Source organism: Leptidea sinapis, chromosome 29 (genome assembly GCF_905404315.1).
Source record: "Leptidea sinapis chromosome 29, ilLepSina1.1, whole genome shotgun sequence".
In the NCBI taxonomy this organism is placed as follows: domain Eukaryota; kingdom Metazoa; phylum Arthropoda; class Insecta; order Lepidoptera; family Pieridae; genus Leptidea; species Leptidea sinapis.
The window spans coordinates 8806517-8829421 of record NC_066293.1 but is presented as its reverse complement, the minus strand read 5'-3'; the positions used below and the strand labels follow the sequence as shown (position 1 = coordinate 8829421).

Below are 22905 nucleotides of genomic sequence, written 5' to 3'. Positions count from 1 at the left end.
CCGGGATTCGAACCCGGGACCTCTAGCTCAGTAGTCAGGGTCACTAACCATTCAGCTATATGGGTCGTCAACCTAAAATGAACTGCTTTGCTCTTTCGTACCACGACGTCATTAGAGCTATCTAATTTGGGTTGACGTCAAATCAACTGATTAAATCGCAATGATGTCAATTGAATGTCAAAAATCATATCAATTGAATCGCAAACTGATTTAGTTCGTACATTCATTCGTACCATGAGGTAATATTTCAAACTAAACTGGATAGCTTATGTGTCAAAGTGAGCGATTCGAAAAAAGTTGCTACTTCCTGAGAGGAAAGTGAATCGTTTTGCTAATTTTATTTATTTTATTTTTATTTTATTTATTTATACTTTAATAAAACGGCGCAAGCCAATTACAATATTAAAATAAGAATTAATTACAAACTAAACATATTACAAAAATAATAGTTAATAAATACAAAGTTTACTGTAAATAACTTACAATCAATTAACATTCCAAATACCGTTCATCCATTCACAAAAACGCAAGCACTCTGTTAAAATCATCTGCCATCCATCCGCAAATAAATGACAAGCAGGATTGGCATCGAGAAGAGCGTTGAGAGCAGAGAGAGACCTCGGTATAGGTGAGTTGGTGCGAGCCACAGTACGATGTGTCGGACTCGCGAACAATCTATGCCTGCGCCTCGAACAGTAATTGTCCGGTACAAAGATTCATTCATCATAATAACGGACTGACAAAAAATCAGGCAGCCCTACTGTCACTCTTTAAGTGACATCATGACTTAGTAGCCCAAGCCACATGTATGGAATACTGATATTGATTAAACTTTAAACACAAATTCCTTAAAATGTGATGTTTGTGGCTTGGAACGTTTTTCAGGTACTACATCCAATTATCAAAATTATTATTTTTAAATATCATCATCAAAGGCCACCCGCAAAGAGCTCCACGATGATCGGTTTTGCGCTGCCTTCACTGGCCTGTATAAATACTATACTACTATTCCATATGTTTGACAGCAAATTTTTGTGCCTAAAAATTTGAAGCGCCACTCGCGAGCGTCCAGAGTACTAATTTTGACGTATAATACGAATGGCTGCGAAGGAACGTACAATACTCTGAAGTATTTTTGGATTTCTTCTCATAATTTCTCATAATTCTTTTTCTAAAGGAGCTTCCCACTGGCAAATGTCCTAAATCGCCTCCTACGCCACACCATCTGGGTCTTCCCTATTCTTATTATGCCCCTGGGAACCACATGGCCAAGTTATATGCCTATTCGTACATATCACGTGATAAAATCAAACAAAACTCACCAACTGAGGACCTTAAGTTGATGCTGGAGAGCTTCGTTAACCTCGCCAGACGGAACACCAGATGACACCTTCACCGATGGTTCATCTATAAAAAAAATAACATTAGCACATTCCCAAACGTATAGAATAATATATTTAACTGCAAGTTCTGTATCGACTGTAAAGTAGATCCCTGCAGATGGAGCCACACCCGAGAGTTGAACAAGACATACCAGGATTTACAATTGATGCGTCTCTCGAACGGTTGGCTCAGTTGGAAAGAGCGCTCAGATGGAACCTGATAGGTCGCGGGTTCGATTCCCGCATCATTCACAAATTTAATTTGTATATTTTATTTTAAATATTATCTGAATTTAAAAATTTCTTGGAGAGAGGACGACCTTCACATCTTTCATACTTTTTTTAAACAAAACATTATTTTTTTCTACAATTAAAACTTATATATTATATTTAAAAATTAAGGTCTTCTAAATACACTTTTTAAATACAAAAATTCAACAGGATATAGGATTAAATTATGAAAACTTTCGTGAGACATGATAGACTATGTTTATTTAAAACTGTTTTAGCTCCTACAAAACGCGAGTAAAGCGTTTTAAATGAATAAAGTACAAGGATTAAGAATACTTCGCCATTTTTTAATGTCGAAGAATAGATTAATGTTATATATATATTATATCCATTATTGATTTAGTGATATCCCTAGAGACTTCCACCTTCGCACGACACGCCACAAGTTAGGATATCATCCCCACCATCTGGATGTGTGGCGGTCCTCCACAGTGCGGTTTTCAAGGAGCTTTCTTCCTCGTACTACGGAAGCTGTGGAATGAGCTTCCTTTTGCGGTGAGAATGTGGGCGGCGGTGATCACTTAACACCAGGTGACCCGTACGCTCGTTTGTCCTCCTATTCCATAAAAAAAAATAAGACTTCGTGATATCCCTGGTATACTCATTTCAAAAAACTTGTTTAACTTCAAAGAAAAGTAGTAGTTTAAAAATTCTCGGCAGTGTTAACTATAACCAACAGCAAGCATTAGCAACCTACAAATAAGACTTAAGGATATGTGAAACAGGATTAAGTAGTGTTCATAGCTCGAAATGCTATACTTTCACCACAAAACTTGTCTAAAAACAAAATGTTTGCGTGTTTTCTGTTTACTCTTCGCCTTAATGTGCGTGCATTGCTCCAATTTTTTTTAGATATTTTCACAGCTTTCACAGTCTATCTAGACACATAAATGATCTAAGAATATACACAACAGAAATATTAAACAAGCTTATATTAACGAAGTTTTAAACCCGCGATAAGTCATTATGAATAAAGCCATATTGAATTAAAAACTGACAATTAATTATTCATGCCCTGAAACAACTTACCTGATTTAAATTTAATCGCATATTAGAGCACATGAAAATTATACATTCAAAGCCTTAAAAACTAGAATTAAAACGAGTTCGCATGCTCATAACATTAAATTAATTATTAACACAGAAAGCTGATATGTCGTTATTGCAAATAATAGTATGAGAATGTTTATTTTATTTATTACTAACTAGCTGACTCGGCAAACGTTGTTTTGCCACATAAATTATTTTAAGAGTTAAACCGTTTCTTGGACATTGCAACATTACTTTATTTTTCTAAAATAAAAGATTATTTCTAAAATAAACGATCTAGCCTAAGCTAGTCCTTATTACATCAGCTACTTGCCAATAAAAGTCCCGTCAAAATCGGTCTAGCCATTTCAGAGATTAGCCGGAACAAACAGACAGACAAAAATTGTAAAAAAAAAAAAATTTTTGGTGTATGTACCGTATATATATTCATATACATGTAGTAAAAAACGGTTATTTCAATATTACAGACACTCCCATTTTATTTATATGTATAAATGTATAAAATTGATACATTACAGACATAAAAAAATACTAAAAATAAAAGAAAATTATTGGAATTATCAAACAAACAAATTATGCATTAAGAAAACAAAATTTTAATCACCCTTACGTGGGCGCTATTCACCTACGCGTTCTGACGGCTACGGACTCTCACGACCCAATAATTAATATCACCGCGGGCTGCTATAATAATAATACAAAAAGTTGACACTTGTACGAATAACCAAAGAAAACATTCACAAACTGTATGCATCTAGACTGTGGCAAAAGGACGAGTAAATGGCGTCATAAGCCAGTTTGAATAATTGAAAAAATCAGACTAAAACAATGAGAAAAAGTCCATAATTGTTTGATGTGGTCACATAACTAAACTCTATTTATTGAAAATTACGTTTGCACCGTAATAGTTATTTTTGCAACTGTTGCGTAATAAGGGGTATTAAAACACGAATGTGGGTTTGATAAAAGTATCACATGAGTGTTTTAATACCTAATTATGAACAGTTGCATACAAGACTTTATCTACAACCATAATATGAATCCTCTTTAAAAGATTCTGAAACTGTTAGCTTACTGCTAACATTAAAAAAGCCATTCCTATTAACCATTACATCATCCAAACGAGTGTTGTAATGAAATTTCGCACAACATTACAACACTCGTTTGGATGATGTAATAGTTATTAGGACATTGGGTGTTTTAATATTGGCAATAAGCTAACTGTTTTAGAATCTTTAATGGAGGATTTAAAGCATGGGTGTAGATAAAACAATAAAAAAACAAGTATAAGGTTACGTGTCGGAACTGCGTGGTGTTTGCCACCATTGCTTTTTTATTGCATTGTTTAAATTTTATCTCGTCTAAGAGACCTTCCTTATTATTTTAGTAACTATATTCTAATAAAAAAAAACATAGAACTATAACCACAAACAATGTTGCAACATGTAATAAAATTCTTACGTGCTTCTTTGATGGCAGGCGCTGGAGATACTGAAGTTACCGTGTAAAAATACAATATATTATAGTTGGGCCATTACAAACGTGCGAACTGAGTCAAAGGGATGGGACACTCGTTATCGATAAAGGGATGCCGCTCGGACGCAGGTAGCTGATGACTAATGCTATAATAATGTCAAATGTAGGTGTTTGTGAAAATTGTGTTATAATTGTCATTAGACTTTCAAACCGCGAACCATGGACGCATTATTCTCCAACTTAACTTTGTTAAAATAAAAGGGCGATATTAACGCCCAAACTCGTACGGTTATTCATAATGTGTTAACAGTGTTTAATGAATTGAAAAGTGACCCGGTAAAAATATTAGGTAAAATATTTTGCATTTTTTCGTTAACCTTTCCTTAATTACCTGCTAATAAGTATCGACAAATCCCTTCTTTGATGCACACAACACTACCAGTGCGAGCGAGAGATCCGATTAAAAATATTTATGACTCAGTTTGCACGTTTGTAATGGCCCAACTTTAGTACTCTTCTTATATAAAGCATGTAATCGTTGCCAGGCTTGTATGGAACGCAGACTTAATCGTAAACACTCGCCATTTTATATGACTAAGTTAATGTTAATGTTTTAATATTTTAGTCAAGTTATCATATTAAACGAATTGAATAATGAAACCGCCGCAGATTATAGAAACTGTCTTTGTATTACTCATGCGGGAAAAGTAGTAACTTGGCGCTCGCTGTTGCGGTTGAAAAAGAGCCGTTTGCCCATTTTAAAATGACATTGCGTGCATTGAGTGCGAGAAGTTTACTTGTCGCACGCAAATGTTCTTTGAGTGCGAAAAGTTTACTTTGAGGTTGACGCGTCTGACAGTTTAATTTAATAAATAAAATTATGATTTAAGTTTAAAAACGAATTTGTAATACAAAATAGTATGTGCAACTCGTGCGACGTTGTCCACAACATACTATTATACTATTTCAAAGAGAACGTGACAATATATTTCGATGACATATCAAGACAGATTCTATAACCTAATGGTTAAATAAATTTGAGCTCAATCCGCATCAGCAAATGGCTCAAATTACAAACACCATCTCGCTCTTTACAGCAGCGAAAGACTAAGATGGCATGCGTTATGATGTAGAGTCATTATGTCGACGTTTTAAGTTGGAAACATATTATCGGATATAAGTTGCGAATGTAACCTTGAGCTGAGTGGGGGAGTGTCTCACTGGTTGGGTTATCCTTGCCTTAGAGGGATGAAATCCTTAGAGCCTGATGAGAAAGCTCATGGTATGAGAGCAATCATGGAGAGGGCTATGCTCGGAGTTTCCTTGCGAGACCGAATAAGATATAAGGAGATCCGTAAGCCACCGACAAGCCCAAATGATTACGAAACTGAACTGGCAGTGGACAGGGAACATAGTTCAACGAATAGATGGCCGTTGGGGCAGTAAAATCCTCGAATGGGGACCACGTATCGGAAGACGCAGTGTTGGTAGGCCCCCCACAAAATGGACCGATCATCGTGTAGATCTATGGGGGAGGCCTTTGTCCAGCAATGGACGTCTACGGTTTTGTATAATATTATATAAAGTAGGTTAAGCAACGCTTTTATGTATATGATTTAAGAGAGCTGTTTAACCCGTTTCCTGCCGCCGGATACCACCTTCGCACGACACGCCACAAGTTAGGATATCATCCCCACCATCTGGATGTGTGGCGGTCCTCCACAGTGCGGTTTTCAAGGAGCTTTCTTCCTCATACTACAACGCTGTGGAATGAGCATCCTTGTGCGGTGTTTCCGGGACGATACGACATGGGTACCTTCAAAAAAAGCGCGTACACCTTCCTTAAAGGCCGGCAACGCTCTTGTGATTCCTCTGGTGTTGCAAGAGAATGTGGGCGGCGTACCATAAAAAAAAAACAATGAGCTGGGATTTTCTTACCAGTTCTTCTTCCGATGTCATATAGCCCCTTTACGAACTGATGTAGTTTCTTGACGTTTACCAAGTGTTGTTGCATTATGTTATGTCATTATCACTACCTAAATATATTTATATTGAAATTCAAATATTTTTATTCTAAATAGGATATGTAAGTCAAAAACCACCACCCATATGGAAGTGAATGCCTCAGACAAGTTTTCTTGTTTCGCTACAATCAAATTTATGATTTAGGCAGACTGACGGCGGCGGTCGCTCCATTCCCAATCTGCGGTATCATTAAGAAAGTGGTAAAGGTTATAGTAACCTTTACCACACAACTGTTTTTTTAACAATCCTTTTGAATTTCGTAATACATTTGTTTTGATCATTTAATGGTATGATTAAAGAGCATATACATCGCCCCACAAAAGACTTACAAACACGACTTAGCCGAGTAGTTTTTTTTTATGAAAATAAGGGACGAGACCGGCAGGACGTTCAGCTGATAATAAATGGATACCCATTACAATGCAGTGCCACTCAGGATTATTGAAAACCCAAAAATTCTGAGCGGCACTACAATTGCGCTCGTCACCTTGACACATAAGATAGTCTCATAAAACACAGTAATGATTACACAATACTGCTTCACGGCAGAAATAGGCGCCATAATCTAGCCGGCTAGATATTGATTGGTTATTCTAGTTATTCTATTCTCCTTTTTTTTATGGAATAGGAGGACACCTGGTGTTAAGTGATCACCGCCGCCCACATGCCCACATTCTCTTGTAACACCAGAGGAATCACAAGAGCGTTGCCGGCCTTTTAGGAAGGTGTACGCGCTTTTTTTGAAGGTACCCATGTCGTATCGTCATGGAAACACCGCACTGTGGAAGACCGCTACTTGTTTTAACTTATCCGTGAATAGAAGCCTTTGGATGGTAAAATGGCTTGGATGAATAAGTGGACCGTATCAGATACTTTGCTTCCGATAATATGTTTCCAGCTTCAGTGTATCTCATGCAGTTAGAGACGACATCTATAAATATGATGCTTACGTGAGTACTCTCGAACAGAAGACACGGGAGATGTCACGGCTGCGTATCAAATGCATTTATTATCCATAGAATAATTAACATTATTATAAACACTTGCTTTTCTGTACTTAATTCAAAGAACAGGTAAGAAAAAAAAGCGATATATATATATATATATATATAATATGTTAGCGGCCAAACCCGATTAAAGACCAAACTAGTTTTTCCCAGGCCAAATCAGTTCGATTCATATTTTTTTAATTAGTAGACAATAGTAGTAATAGACGCAATAAGAGTAGTGCTAATGGACACTTTCTTAGAAAAAAACTATACTTAGTATTTACTAAGTAGAGTTTTTTATAGAGTAGACTAACTTAATTTTAAGTTAAAATTAAATAGCTTATTAGCTAGATTGCAATTAAAATGATAAAACTTCAAGTTTTTATTATAAAAGAAAAAACAAGGCAGAACTAGTACAGACTAGGCCAAACCAGTTTATCCTGAAATGTACTTATTCGAGCCTAGGCTAAACGGGTTTATCCGAAGACCGATAGGAGAAACTAGTTTAATCCAGTCTGTACCGGTTTATTCTCTTGTCTAAGAGAGCGGACTTAGGAAAAACTGGTTGGTACTAAAAAATAAGGTTTTGCCGGTAACATAAATATATATCAATTATTACTGGTATCAAAACATTTAGAAACTTAAAATAGAAGTAAACTTTAAAACTATAACATAATAAAAATATTATAAGTAGGATATAAACGTTATTTTTGAAATAGTGGTTCAATAACTTACAATAGTAATTTACATTAAAACACAATAACTGCCTAAGTAAAAATTGAAATTTAGTTTAATATGAAACATGCAGTGAGATTTGACATAAGTTTGAAATAGTAATTACAATTGGGCGACGGAGTATAATCCGGATAAATTTGAAAGCGAACAGTTGCTTCAAACGTCCGTTCAAATTTCAGTTATCTCCGTTTTTACAAGATTATAGCCGTCATCTGTCAATATGTGACTGCACGTTTCATACAATCGAGTGAATCGCCTTTTTCTTTGAGAGTTTCACTAGGCTGATACCTATATTTATTACCTACTATATTGGTCAGTAAATTGGAAAAGTTAAGGATTATCTCGCTATAAAACTTGCCCGTGTACCCACCATGATGTGATCCGCCTCTCTTCCCGTACAGCTTCAGTTTCTCCCGCAGAGCGCCTCTCTCGTCCTCCAGCGACTCAATATCCTGCTGCAGGTGATCCAGGGTCTCGTCAAACTCCTTCTCTTGTCTGTAAAAGAGAATGTGTGAGTTTTTGAAGTTATACTACTTTTGGTGAAAAAATTATCAAAGTGAATTTTTACGATGCGCGCGCACACCGTCACGCGAATTCGACACCATGACGTTAGCTGGTCAACTAGACCATTTGTATCATACTTCAGCTACCAAGCCTCTTGTAACTCATATTATGTCTACTGAACCACAACCAATGGACGAGAATTAAATAAATTTCAATTTATATTCAAATTTTGAGATAAATATAATAATTTCTCTCTAATTGTATAATAATAAGTTAATGATATCTAATTATACGTTATTTAACTAAATTATGCGGTACCTAAAGTGATATTTTCTACTCTATAATATTTTTTTTTCTACAAATGTAAATTAGCACGAGGATTAAAAAAAAAGGATTTTTGTTTTATTACGCCAAAGAAAAATAACTTCTTGCGTGCTTACATAAGTATGGACACACTCATTTTAATGTACCTTTATAAGTTAAAAAAAAAACTTCAAAACTTGACGAGCCATATATAGCCCTGTGTTTAGTGACCCAGCTTACTGAGAGGTCACGGTTTCGAATCCCGGTTTGTTTCCGAGTCATGGATGTTTAAAGGCATAAAAAGCATTTATTTTCTCAAAATTCATTCCTTTAGAATTATTTTTGATATCATTTCTAATAACTACTAGATACTACTACCGCCTCGGAAACAAATGGCCCTCTGAGAGAGAAGAAGCGGCGGAAGAAACTCTCCCAGCATTCTTTTTTTGCGCTCTTTTCAATAAAAATATACAATATTGTATAGTCATTTCTATCGCTATAAAATAATCACAATCTAGTCCCAGGCTGGCCGATCATTTAGATATTCAGCAGTGGAGTAATAGGATTTACGACAGAAGCATTTTTTTATAAAACATTTAAATTTATTTATAGATAATGCCTGAACAGTGGCTGGGACTTTATTATAGAAGTGTATACAAATACCCTTAAAGCTATTATGTATCTTATGAATCCTACTAAAATTAATTACAAGCAATCCCTTATTTCTAGTGTTATAATAATAAAAATCACTATTAAGAGCAAAAAGGTGACGATTTTTGTGAACGTATGTAAAATTTTCAAAACTGAATTTATATGTATTTATTTATGTTTAAGAATGTATATTGTATTAAATATATCGTTGTCTTGCACTATTCCTAGTTTGCGGCAAGATTATTTGTATAAAAGATCGCCAATAAGTATATACTTTTAAATATTATTGATAAAAAGAATTGACTGAATGTTGTTTTTCCCATGGACGCTATATATATATATACTCTTTTTATAGAATGGTATACAATAGAAATATATTTATTTTACCTTAAGAAGTGATAATTGTAATTTGTATAATTATTAATCTCAGAAGAAAGAATCACTTAAAAATAACAATTTTTTTTAGATTTGCAAGACCGACATCTCAAGTCAATTTCCTAATATGCAAATATTGGGGTTGAGCAGGTTATCAACTGTAAAGCACGGACGAGTAAAAAAAGAAGGACTCCGCGCCTTGATATTAGCAAGTGAAGCACCGTTATGCTAGTGTGTGTGCGTTTACGGGGGATATTAGTTATACAATTTTTCCCCCTTAAATAATATGATTATTTAATAATAATTTTATGGCCACAAATACATAAATACAATCGTTTTTACACTTTTTCACAAGGCACGACGGCATTTTTAAAATATTTTATTGAGACGCAAACTGATCTGTCACAGACGATGACAATTCTCATAATGGCCGCCTATCGGCCTGTAGTAGTGTAAGTGTATGCGTGGGGCTATGTATTTACACGTTAATCGGCTTGTTTTGGTGCTACACTGTTATGTAAGGTGACACTGAGTCCTTATATTTTTACTAGTCCGTGCTGTAAAGTAGATTCTGTAGACGAAGCCACAACCTGAGAGTTGAACAAAGCATTATATCAACGATACGTCACTGGAACGGTTAGCTCAGTTGGAAGAGCACTGGCATAGAACGCGAGAGATCGTGGGTTCGAGTCCCGCAACGTTCATAAAATTTTGGTTTCAAATTTTATTTGTTGTTTAGATTTGAAAGAGCGACATTTCAAATCTTGAGCGTTATTAAAAAGGTTGAGCAGCTGTTCAACTGTAAAGTAGATCCTGTAGATGGAGCCACAACAAGACATACCAAGATCTACAATCGATTCGTCATTCGGACGGTTGGCTCAGTTGGTAAGAGCGCTCGGACGAAACCCGAGAGCAGCGGTTTCGAGTCCCGCATCGTCCATAAATCTTGGATACAAATTTAATTTGTATAAGTTATTTTTTTCCTTCCCCTAAAGCTAAAGATTAGAAATGACACTGTTCCTACCTCTTAATCTGGTTCAGCGCATCGTCAAGTTTCCTCTGCAGCTGATCTATCTTTAGCTCGGCGTCTCTCACCGCCGTGGTCAGCTTCTTCTCACCCAACTCCTTGCGGATGTTCATCTCTGATAGCTCCTCCTTGTAACCCTGGAGAGAGAAGAATATCGACGAACGATTTAATAATGTTGAATTATAGTTGTATGAAAATGTGAAAAAAAAGGCGGAACAAATTTAATCTAAACTCTGCATCTTCTACCGAATTTATCACGGGGTGTGCTCAGAGGAGCTGTTCAGATTGATACCAGCAGCCGCGTCACGTTGACATCTGGCATTCCACAAATGCGCGTTTTGTAAGAATTTTCTCGCCTCGGACAGCCACTTTGTGGAATCAATTACCGGCTGCTGTTTTCCCGAACTGATACGACTTAGGGACCTTCAAGAAAAGAGCATAATCACATCTAACCACGCATCTCTTGATACCTGTTATTGCGAATGTCCATGGGCGCTCACCTCTCCCCATCCCGTGAGCCACTTGCCCGTTTGCCCTCTCTTATATAAAAAAAAATTAAACCGGATGGTATCATCCACATCTAAAAACTTATAACCGTTTAACCAAACTTGCGGTGTTTCCAGGACGATACGATATGGGAACCTACAAAAAAGCGCGTACACCTGTCTAAGAAGCCGCTTACGCTAATGTAGTCCCTCTAGAGAATGTGACCGTTGGTGTATCTTAATTATCAGCCTGTACAGCTACCAAAAAAATAAACAATGTATGTTGGGATTGTTCAAATTTTTAGGAAAAGACTAGCCACATGTCAAAGGGCCATGTAGAGGAGCATGTCAGGCTCGAATATAAGAGAGAGAATAAGAAACACTGTTCTACGAAATTCACCGACATACTGGAAAGAATAGACCAAATTGAATAGAAAGAAATTGAGGTGGGCCGGGCGCTTGATGCGAGACACAAAAGGAAATTGAAATACGGTTAAAACATATATTCATACATAGACGAATTTCCAAGCAAGATCAGTTATGATACGCTTAAGAGGAAAAATTAGCCTGACCTTTCTCAGATTTGAAAGTTCTAAAACAATATACCGTCGCGCTAACGCGGGCGATTAAGACGACTGCAGCCGACAAAAATTGTGAGTAAAAAACTGGAAAATAAGGATCTCATTGTCGACAATTTTCGCCTCCAAAACTTAACCAATCATAACGCAATGGACACTAAATGGGAATTAAATATTCTGTTTCGGACTGATTTGAGTTTTCGCTTATTATTGTCGGATATTTATATCTTGACTCTGTTTTCGGCCTATATGACTAAGCCGCTTCAAGCATATCAACAAAGGCTTAACAGAGAGACACAGATAATTATGATTTTGATCTTATTTGAAAATTACTTTGATCGGTGAAAGGGTCGTTCGGGAAGTTCCATAAAATCTTCTCGTCCCGAAAAGACGTCCCCGTCTCGTAAAGACGAAGGTATTTTACCAGTGCTTGTTGGCTGTGATGACATACGGAACACAAGAAGTGTTCGCGAACTTTGGGCTGGATGAGAAAGCTCAGAGCTATGCTCGGAATTTCCTTGCGAGATTGAAGCAGAAATGAGGAGATCCGTACGATAGCCAAAGTCAGCGACGAAGTCCAAATGATTGCGAAGCTGAAGTGGCAGTGGGCAAGACAAGTGGGCAGTAGTCTTCGAATGGCGACCACGTACCGAAAGACGTAGTGTGGGTAGGTTCCTACAAGATGGACCGAAGATCTGGTGAAAACCGCCGGAATAGGTTGGATGAGGGTAGCGCAGGACCGATCATCGTGGAGATCTTTAGGGTTTTATCCAGCAATGGACGTCTTCTGGCTGATATGATGAGGAGGACCCAAGGAGAAAAAAGGTTGAGAACGTTTGTATGGATACATGGCCGTTTTTGCTCTTAATTAAGAGGATTCTCTTCATCTCTATCACTAGTGAAACTGATTAAGTTACAAACCTTGGCCGCTTTCTTCAACTCCTTATACTCAGCTTCCTTCTTCTCCAGCCGTATCGTCAGGGTCTTGGTTTCCTCCAGCTGCTTCTTCACCAGCTGAGCGCGTTTCACTATTGGCGGTGTCGGCTGGCAAACACACAAAATTACATTTTGAAGCAAAAAATATTTGAGTATATTTGTAGCAGCACTTTACATAAATTACTAGCTGACCCAGCAAACGTTGTATTGCCGATATTAAAATCGCGATACAAAAGTAACTGTTCATCGTAGATGGGTGAAAAGTTGAAGTTTTATGTAATTTTTAATGCTGACTCATAATCAAACAAATTTGAAAAAAATTTCAAAAACCACCAAAACGTGTGGACCACCCTTAACATTTAGGGGGATGAAAAATAGATGTTGTCCGATTCTCAGACCTACCAAATATGCACTCAAAATTTAATGAGAATCGGTCAAGCCGTTTCGAAGGAGTTTAACTACAAACACCGCGACATGAGAATTTTATATATTAGATATGGACGATAATTTGAAAACATATTAATTTTTAGGAGTGGCAATGAGCTTCTTACCAATTCTTCTCATTACAGCTCAAACTTTTCCAGTAGTAATTGCTAACTTATTATTTAATCATTATGAATAAACTACCTTTGCTTTTGGATTTGGTTTGATTTTGATTCGATTTTCATGATTTATCTGATTTTACGGCCCCTTACACTCAGTGGCGTGCATTGGTTTTCTAGCAAGGTAGGCACTGTAAATCTAACTAGTCGTAGTTGAGCTTTGAGATATAGCAATCTGTAGATTTCTTATCGTAGGTATTTAGTATCTAGCGTAAGGAAAATTTTATGAGTGGGTGTACAAAAGAACTTTGGTTATAAAATAAAGTAACATAATTAAACTAAACTAACTTTAACACTGTATTCATTTAAGTCCATAACCAGGTAGGGACTGCCTAATTGCCTATATGATATGCACGCCCCTGCTTACACTTGATACAAATTTCAAAAAAATTCTTACTTCATCCTAGATCAACGGCCATTCAGAGCTGGAAGAGAACCGCTAACGGGGTACCCTTTGAGATTAATACTTTTTGAGCTGCCAATATTACGCCTCTGTTACAAGTAGTGGTAGGCGTCTTTGCACAGGTTGCCGGCTAGATTATGGTTGCCACAACGGCGCCTTTTTCGCCGTGAAGCAGTAATGTGTAAACATTATTGTTTGTATTTCAGTCTGAAGGTTACCGTAGCTAGTAAAATTACTGAGCAATTGATACTGAACATCTTATGTCTCAAGGTGACGAGCGCAAATGTAGTGCAGCTCAGAATTTTTCGGTTTTTCTAGAATCCTGAGCGGCACTGAATTATAATCCTGCTCGCCTCATCCCTTATTGTTATAAAAAAAAAGGTTAGCGGTCACGGGTTGAATGGCGCAGTGTCCCATGACCTGTGTAGTAGAGTGTGATGTAACGCCATATCAAATCAAATCAAAGTAAAATTTAATTTAATTTTCTTAAAAAAATACACTTATTAATATCAAATTTATACATTTTACCACTTCGAATAAAAAATAAGATTTATTTAATCAGAAGAAGTGGCAAAAAAACCCTTGGCATTCTTTTATAGCATCATTGAAAGCTTTGTTACTTACAAAGATGCAAAAAAATACACGAGTAAGTTAAAATGAAAAAGAGTTTAAAAATCTTATATCACGTTTACGTCAAGATAGACTGCGACAGCTGTGAAACCGTTGAAAAAAATTGAGTCTATAACCAATCTCTACTTTGAGTAATTCACACACTAACACAATGTGTCATACAAATCGCGAGTGTAACACCGTAGCTTGTCACACACACCTTTTTCTTTTTTAATGAAAATAAGGGACAAGACGAGCAGGACGTCCATCTAATGGTAATTGATACGCCCTGCCCATAACAAAGCAGTGCCGCTCAGGATTCTTGAAAAACCCCAAAAATTCTGAGCGGCACTACAACTGCGCTCGTCACCTTGAGACAAAAGATGTTAGGTCTCATTTGCCCAGTAATTTCACTAGCTACGGCGCCCTTCAGACCGAAACACAGTAATGCTTACACATTACTGCTTCACGGTAGAAATAGGCGCCGTTGTGGTACCCATAATCTAGCCGGCATCCTGTGCAAAGGAGCCTCCCACTGGTAAACAGACTAAAGTATTACTCCCGGTCTGTTTTTATCGGTTGTCTAACAGCAAGAGACTATCTAGACGTATTAATTATCTAAGGACGTAGCTTATCACGCCCTTTTAAGTAATAAGCTTACTCCTAAAATCGATATTCACTAAATCGTGGCATTAGTCGTGTCGAACGATGATTGAACGAACGAAACATTATTCGATATTATCGGTCCTAACCCTACTCATAATTGAAAATGTCAGAGACGAATATTCGAATTACACAATTAATCAAACGTCACTTTTACGATAATCTCGACGACACCTTCTAGGCTGTCGATGATATTATCGTTTCAAGTTGTTTAGATATATATGCCATACAATATACATACTTAATAAATATTATTGAAATAATTATATGTGATTTACTATTTAACAGGATTTTTTACTACTAAGTTATTTTGTTGATCGTTTATGCGTAGAAATAATGCAAATGGCCGCCTGAGAAATAGGAAGTCGACTTGGGGTTGAGTTACTTTTTTTTTTCATTTTATTATCAGCAAGTTTTGTATTATTTATTCAATTTTAAATGGTCATATTATATTATTACAGTTTTTTTTTAACATTTACATTATGTGTAAATGATACCAAATTGCTGGTTCAGACTGGCATGGTCCTTAGCGCCTAAACTATGTTTTGACTTTTGACACTTAACAGATAATATTTAGGTTTGAACATATTTCATTCACACTAACATCGTAAAAAAATCAAATTATTAGTCTATGGTAACGATAAACGATAAGGAATTCGAACATTTGTTAGAGTAGGATAGTTGCGATATATTCGGAGTATTGTCGTATCGTTCCGAATGTATCGTTGTCGATTTTGCGAGTAGACCTCCTGGGCTGTTTTCATCGGTTGTCTAGCAGCAAGAGGCTCTATCTATGTATAATTTAACCAAGTGTTTAACCCCACCTTATTCTGCGCGACGTTCGTCAGCGACATGACGTCATACTCCTTGTCCTGTGTGAACGCAGCAAACTTGTTCACGTCACTGCTCACTGCGGACAGTAGTTGCTTCATCGCCTTCGCTGGCCCGAGGTCGTCCTGTCAACATTTAAGAACAAAACAGAATGATCATCCGCTTAAGAGCTTTGGGCCCCCCTAAATATCTAAATCTTGTGCCACTGTAATTTTAACTTTCTTTCATAGACTTGTAATTTTATATTCACCAGGTTATTTCTATGTATATCTAAACTCCCGTCAGGACACGTGACCTGATCAAAAATTCGTAAGACAGTTGTTGAAATTATGGATGAAAGTTGATTTTTCTGAGTAAAATAGCTCTGAAAATTGTCACTTTTGTGTACGATAGCGCAATAAATGAAAATTGTAAATAACCACATAAATGCTAGTACTTTATGGGAATAAATAGTTAGGGATAACCATTCCAAAATATTCAAAAATGCACACTGCCAATGTTCAAGTTTTCACTTCTGCCGGCAGCCGGAGTGCAACCCGTTATTTTTTTTTTATTATTTATATATTACTGTTAGATTTCATGTTGATTTTTGCTGTTATTGTAAAGAGTTGTTGATTTTTATTATGGAATCATAGTCTGGCAGCTGTAGACGACGACCTTTGAAACATAGCAATTCTTTTAAATATCCAAAGATATCGATAAAAATGTTTTTAATCCCTGAAACTTTGTTTACATTCTTTATCTCGTCTCGTTGGCCTTACTATTGTTATGTACCGGGTGATAAGGTCGATTATTTAAATAAATTAGACGATCCATATAGCCGAATGGTTTGTGACAATGACTGGTAAGCTAGAGGTCCCGGGTTCGGTTCCCGGTAGGTGCAATCATTTATTATTATGAGAAACATTACAATAATAACGAAGAATTTATAATATATGTAAAAAATACTCCAAGCTCTTTAAACTTGTTTGTCATGAAGCGAAAACACGTGATAGATAAAATTAAAAACAGTAATAATAAAGTAAAAGCGACTTGGAGTGTAATTAACAATGAAACTGGTAGATCGAATTGCCGTAACACCTCTATCTGTTTAAATATTAATAATCGCGTTATAAATAGAAATTGCAAATGAATTTGATAAATACTTCTCCGAAATCCCGATTATCATGACCAAAGACCTTAACTCTTCACCAAAATCAGCACATGATATGCTTAAATTACACGTACCAGTATCATCCACTGATTTGAAATTTAAGTATGTTACAGGTAGCGATATAATAAAAAACTTCAAATTAATTAACCTAAAAAATACAAAAGACCTATGGGGCCATTCGACTAATATGGTAAAATACTTACTTGACATTATAGCACCTGAATTAGCAATAATATTTAATGAATGCATAGATGAGGGTGTGTTCCCTAACCTCATTACATACAGCAAAGTTATACCTTTGTTTAAATCGGGCAGTTCTTTTGACCCTGCTAATTTCAGGCCTATTTCAGTGCTGGCTGTTTTTAGTAAAATTTTTGAAAAACTTTTGCTTCAGCAGCTACAAATGCATTTTTGTAAATTATTGAACAAAAATCAATTTGGTTTCACTAGGCGCTTATAAACAATTAATGCGGGTACTAGACTCATTGAGCACATCTTTGACGCCTGGGAAGAGTCACAGGATGCATTGGGCATTTTTTGTGAATTGTCCAAAGCATTTGACTGCGTCCACCATGAAACTTAACACATAAAACTAAAGCATTATGGAGTAAAAAATAGAGCCCTTAATCTGTTAAAATCCTATTTAAGCGAAAGAGTTCAGATAGTCGATGTAAATGGCAAACGGTCTTCGGGTAAACCTGTGGGAATAGGTGTTCCGCAGGGTTCTATTCTCGGTCCTTTCTTGTTTCTTATATACTTATATTAACGATCTACCGTTTGTGGTAGATGATAGCCATGAGATTTTATTGTTTGCTGATGATACTTCACTTATTTTTAAAGTGAAACGAAGTGCTGATATTGATGACGAGGTAAACAATTAGTTATTTTCGCAGCATCATGACGTACGGTATTTTACTATGGGGTCATGCTGCTGACATTGATATAGTGTTTGTACTGCAAAACAGAGCTGTTCGTGCTATATATCAGCATTTAATTAATGAATAAAGAAATTAATATTATGACTGTTCATTGTCAGAACATTTATGAAAAAGAAAAGAAAATTTAATATACGTTTACAAAAATCGTCACCTTTTTGCTCTTAATAGTGATTTTCATTATTATAACACTAGAAATAAGGGATTGCTTGTAACTAATTCTAGTAGGCTTCATAAGATACATAATAGCTTTAAGGGTAAATGTATACACTTCTATAATAAAGTCCCAGCCACTGTTCAGGCATTATCTATAAATAAATTTAAATGTTTTATAATAAAAATGGCTCTGTCGTAAATCCTATTACTCCACTGTTGAATATCTAAATGATCGGACAGCCTGGGACTAGATTGTGATTATTTTATAGCGATAGAAATGACTGTACAATATTGTATATTTTTATTGAAAAGAGCGCAAAAAAAAGAATGCTGGGAGAGTTTCTTGCACCGCTTCTTCGCTCTCAGAGCGCCATTTGTTTCCGAAGCGATAGTAGTATCTAGTATATTAGAAATGACATCAAAAAGAATTCTAAAGGAATCAATTTTGAGGAAATAAATGCCTTTATATGTCGAATATGGATGTTTATAAGTATTTATATATGTTTAACCAATATCGACCAGTGCCATTATACGCCAAAAACGAAAGTGCCGTTGGGCACACTACGCCCTGACCAAGTTCTGACTCTCATTTTGTTTATAAGATAGTTTATTTTACATGATCTTATATCTTGTTTCAATAGTTTTCATATATATTCTCTCATATCATCCAAATTATAAGCAATTTTATTTAATGCATGTAAAATAAATTCGCTAAAATAGACGCTGCGCGCGCGCCAAAATGGCGCCGATTTACGTCATCCTGCGGCGCGGAGGCACTTGGATCGTGGAAGGTTAAGTTAGTATATTGGGTCTCGTGCCAGATTTTGGCGAGACAACACGTCCAGAGGATGCCTCGTGTAGAGGCGAAATACGTGTCGAATTGTTTAAAGACAAATACTGGCGGAATTAACACTAAAGAAAACTCAAATCATTTGTATAATTATGGATTCCGCAAAGTACTTCAATAAAAAGTATATTGTATATATATATCGTTGTTTTGTACCCATAGTACAGGCTATGCCTAGTTTAGGGGCAGGATAAATTGTGCAAGAGTGTGTCAATATAATTATTACAATTTGTTCACAGACCTGTGTCTCCAGCTGCACGTTGGCGCTAGCGGCGCCCCAGATGGCCTGCAGCGTGGCGTGCGACAGCGGCGCAGGCTCCGCCCTCTCGCCCGCGGTGGCGGCGGCCGCGCACGCCGCTCGGGCCACCAGAGACACGCACCGCGCGCATCGGGAGAACGTACTCGCACTCTCGCCGCGGAGCCGCTCCACCAGCTAAACAATCACGTAGTTCTCTTATTTACTTTTACTGTCTTAAAATTATGTACAGACCTCCGGCGTTCCGCGCCGGTGCTCTAACCAACTGAGCTAACTGTTCGAGTACCGCCTCGTTATAAAATTCTGTTTGCTTTGTTCAACTCTCAGGTTGCGGCTTCATCTACAGGATCCACTTTCTTGTAAATCTAAACAATAAGTAGATCCTGTAGATGAAGCCACAACCTGAGAGTTGAACAAAGCAAACTATTGTTTAGATTTACAAGAGCGACATCTCAAGTCAATTTCCTAATATGCAAATATTGGGGTTGAGCAGGTTATCAACTGTAAAGTAGATCCTGTAGATGAAGCCACAACCTGAGAGTTGAATAAAGCAAACAGAATTTTATAACGAGGCGGTACTCGAACGGTTAGCTCAGTTGGTTAGAGCACCGGCACGGAACGCCGGAGGTCGTGGGTTCGAAGCCCGCATTTCAAATTTTATTTGTGTATTAATCCTAGAAGTGAGGGTTATCACTTAAAAAAACATAACATAATGTACAGACAGTCCCACGGCAATGCCACATGGAGAGGAAGTATCTTAAATATTGTCGACGAAACATTTGACTGAAAGAAGGGTTTATTTTAATTTCAAAAACACTTTAAACTGCGTTCATAGATTTTAAAATAGTTGCCCGATTGAATCGGCAATCGAACCCGTTACACGAGAAAAAAATACCCTGTATCTTTATCATACCGAAAACCTTCATCGTAAGCCTTATGTTATGCTACATAACATAGCATCAGAAATAAAGCTACGGGGTATTGTTTTCTCCTGTAGCGGGTTCGATTCCCGGTTCAATCAGGCAACTATTTAAAAGAATCTATGAACGAAGTAAAAATAAAATAAAATAAAATAGCATTAATTATTACTAGTGACTTAATTTTTCTTATAAATAAAACTTAGATTAGTTTAACTAGTAATTTGTCTCTCGACAAATTCGTCTCTGGCTACTCTCATCCAGTCCGGTCCTGCTATCCTTTTAAAATCGACCAAAAAAAAAAGGTTCTAATCTGTCTACCTTTCCTTCGTTTCCCGTCTCTTGGATACCATTCTGTAACGTTTTTGTCAATTTCTCTTTCTTTTCCCTCAGAATGTGTCCAGTCCATTTCCACTTTTGCATTTGACACAGCTTGTGTGCGTTTTTGGATTTTGTCTGACTCTTAACGTTTTCTAACTTAACTTTGTCTCGTCTCCGAATGAACGCAGTATGAACCAGTAAATAAACATATTACATAAATTTCTAAGCTTAATGTTTATTTTCAATTATTGTCACATTTGCCATTTTGTTACCAAACATGTTTTAATTAAACAAGTATGAACAATTTATTATTTTTTAAAGGGATAACCCTCACTTCTGGGATTAATTACATGGCTTTGGCATTGGTTTCGTGTCGCCAGTTCGAGTACCGCGTCGCTCATAAACTTTGTTTTAAAATTTAATTCGTGTAATTAACAAGTATATCTTATATGTTTACTTTTCTTTTAAATAATTAATTGAACTGCTCAGTCTGTTAGAAAAATGTTATAGCATGTCATTATGGTCGAATATGACTCTCTCTTTCCTGAAATAAATACTTTTATAGCACACTAGCTGTTACCCGCGACAATGGCCGCATTTATCAGTGTAACCGTATTAGTTGGTGTTCCATTGCTGCCACATACACATATATACAAAACAATCATAATATATCTCATCGTTAGGGCAGCGTTTTTGTTCGACCCTTTTTTTCTTTGCAAATCCGACTAATACGACAAAAGTCTATATATATTTCTCGGGTATATACCTTATGACACTCACAGATGATGTGGCTTTCTATTGGTAACAGAATTTTCACAATCGGTTCATTATACCTAGAAATTACCCCCTACAACCCCACAAACTGTATCTAATATATAAAATTCTCGTTTCACCCGACCGATTCTCATGAAATTTTCAGTGCATATTGGGTAGGTCTGAGAATCGGACAACATCTATTTTTCATCAACCTAAATGTAAAGGATGGTCCACACGAAATTTTTATTTTGATTTTTTTTTAATTTGTTTGACAAAAATACATACAACTTCAAATTTCACCCATCTACGATCAACAGTTACTTTTGTAACGCGATTTTAATATCGGCAATACAACGTTTGCTGTGTCAGCTAGTCTCTTTATAATATAAGTATGTTATGTTGATTTCAAAAAGCATGGCATTGAATCGGTTATGTTTATTTCAGGAAACAAAGAGTCATATTCGACCATACTGACATACTATAACATTTTTGTAACAGACTGAGCAGTTCAATTAATTATTTAGAAGTAAAGTAAACATATTAGACATACTAGTTAATTATACAAATTTAATTTTAAAACTATGTTTATGAGCGACGTGGGACTCGAACCCGCTACCTCTCGCGTTACGTGCGAGCGTTATTCCACTGAGCCAACCGTTCCAGTGACGTATCGTTGATAAATTCTGTATGTCTTGTTAAATTCTCAGGTTGTGGCTTCATGTGAGAGGTCGCGGTTTCGAGTCTCGCATCGTTCATAAATTTTGTTTTCAAATTTAATTTGTTTGACAAAAATACATACAACTTCAAATTTTCACCCATCTACGATCAACAGTTACTTTTGTAACGCGATTTTAATATCGGCAATACAACGTTTGCTGTGTCAGCTAGTCTCTTTATAATATAAGTATGTTATGTTGATTTCAAAAAGCATGGCATTGAATCGTTTATGGGCGTTAAAAAAATAGTTGCTATTTACAAATGATACCCGTAAAGACCTTTTTGCGCGTTGTTTTTTTTTAATAAGAAGAAGTGGCAAGACGAGCACGATGTTAACGTTTGAAGGATCTTTATGAATAAATATATTAAATACCCATATTGTCTTTGTAATGGCCGCATTGCTGTGGTAGTATTGTAACACATTTTCAAAATGTTACACTTGTAAAAATAATCAAACTTATGATTTGTTACTATACGAGGATATTTATGAATAAATAAATACTCGAATCGTCTAACATTCAAATAAAAAAAAATAAGCTGAAACAGTGTTTCCACGAAGTGTTGTGTTGATACGATGTTGTATACAGCATTTGAGGATCCTGCGTGGAATATTTCAAGAGTTCTGACGCACCAAGTAACGCGAGCCGCTTTTTGCTCTTCACAGAGCAAATGCGGTATCTATCGGGAAAACAACTTATTTACACCTAATTGTTCATGCAAGATTATTTGTATTTGACTCATGCCAATGTCTAAAGTTGCCTGAATTTCGCGGTATGTCACAAGTCGATCAACCCGAATCTTTTAAGATCCTAATAAATAAAATATTAAGCTGGAAAACACGGTTTCACGGCGCATGTTGGACAATTAATGGAAGTATAGGTCTTTTTGTTATCGTATTATTGTAACACACTTTCAAAGAATGTAACAATAGT

General features: G+C 36.3%; 1 protein-coding gene across 5 annotated transcripts in view; it reads right to left on the bottom strand.

Moving 5' to 3' along the window:
* The window catches only part of LOC126973379 (dynactin subunit 1), a 77748-nt gene that overhangs the window by 12039 nt on the left and 42804 nt on the right, over nucleotides 1-22905 (bottom strand). For 4 of the 5 annotated variants that reach the window (XM_050820618.1, XM_050820619.1, XM_050820621.1 and 1 more), the window contains 8 exons: nucleotides 19248-19439; nucleotides 15909-16040; nucleotides 12793-12915; nucleotides 10806-10945; nucleotides 8319-8443; nucleotides 7175-7213; nucleotides 4185-4214; nucleotides 1323-1407 (listed from right to left, as the gene is read on the bottom strand). In XM_050820618.1, the coding sequence (XP_050676575.1) occupies nucleotides 1323-1407; nucleotides 4185-4214; nucleotides 7175-7213; nucleotides 8319-8443; nucleotides 10806-10945; nucleotides 12793-12915; nucleotides 15909-16040; nucleotides 19248-19439 (866 nt within the window). The remainder of the gene's footprint in view (nucleotides 1-1322; nucleotides 1408-4184; nucleotides 4215-7174; nucleotides 7214-8318; nucleotides 8444-10805; nucleotides 10946-12792; nucleotides 12916-15908; nucleotides 16041-19247; nucleotides 19440-22905) is intronic. The other variant, XM_050820620.1, reaches the window with a different exon arrangement.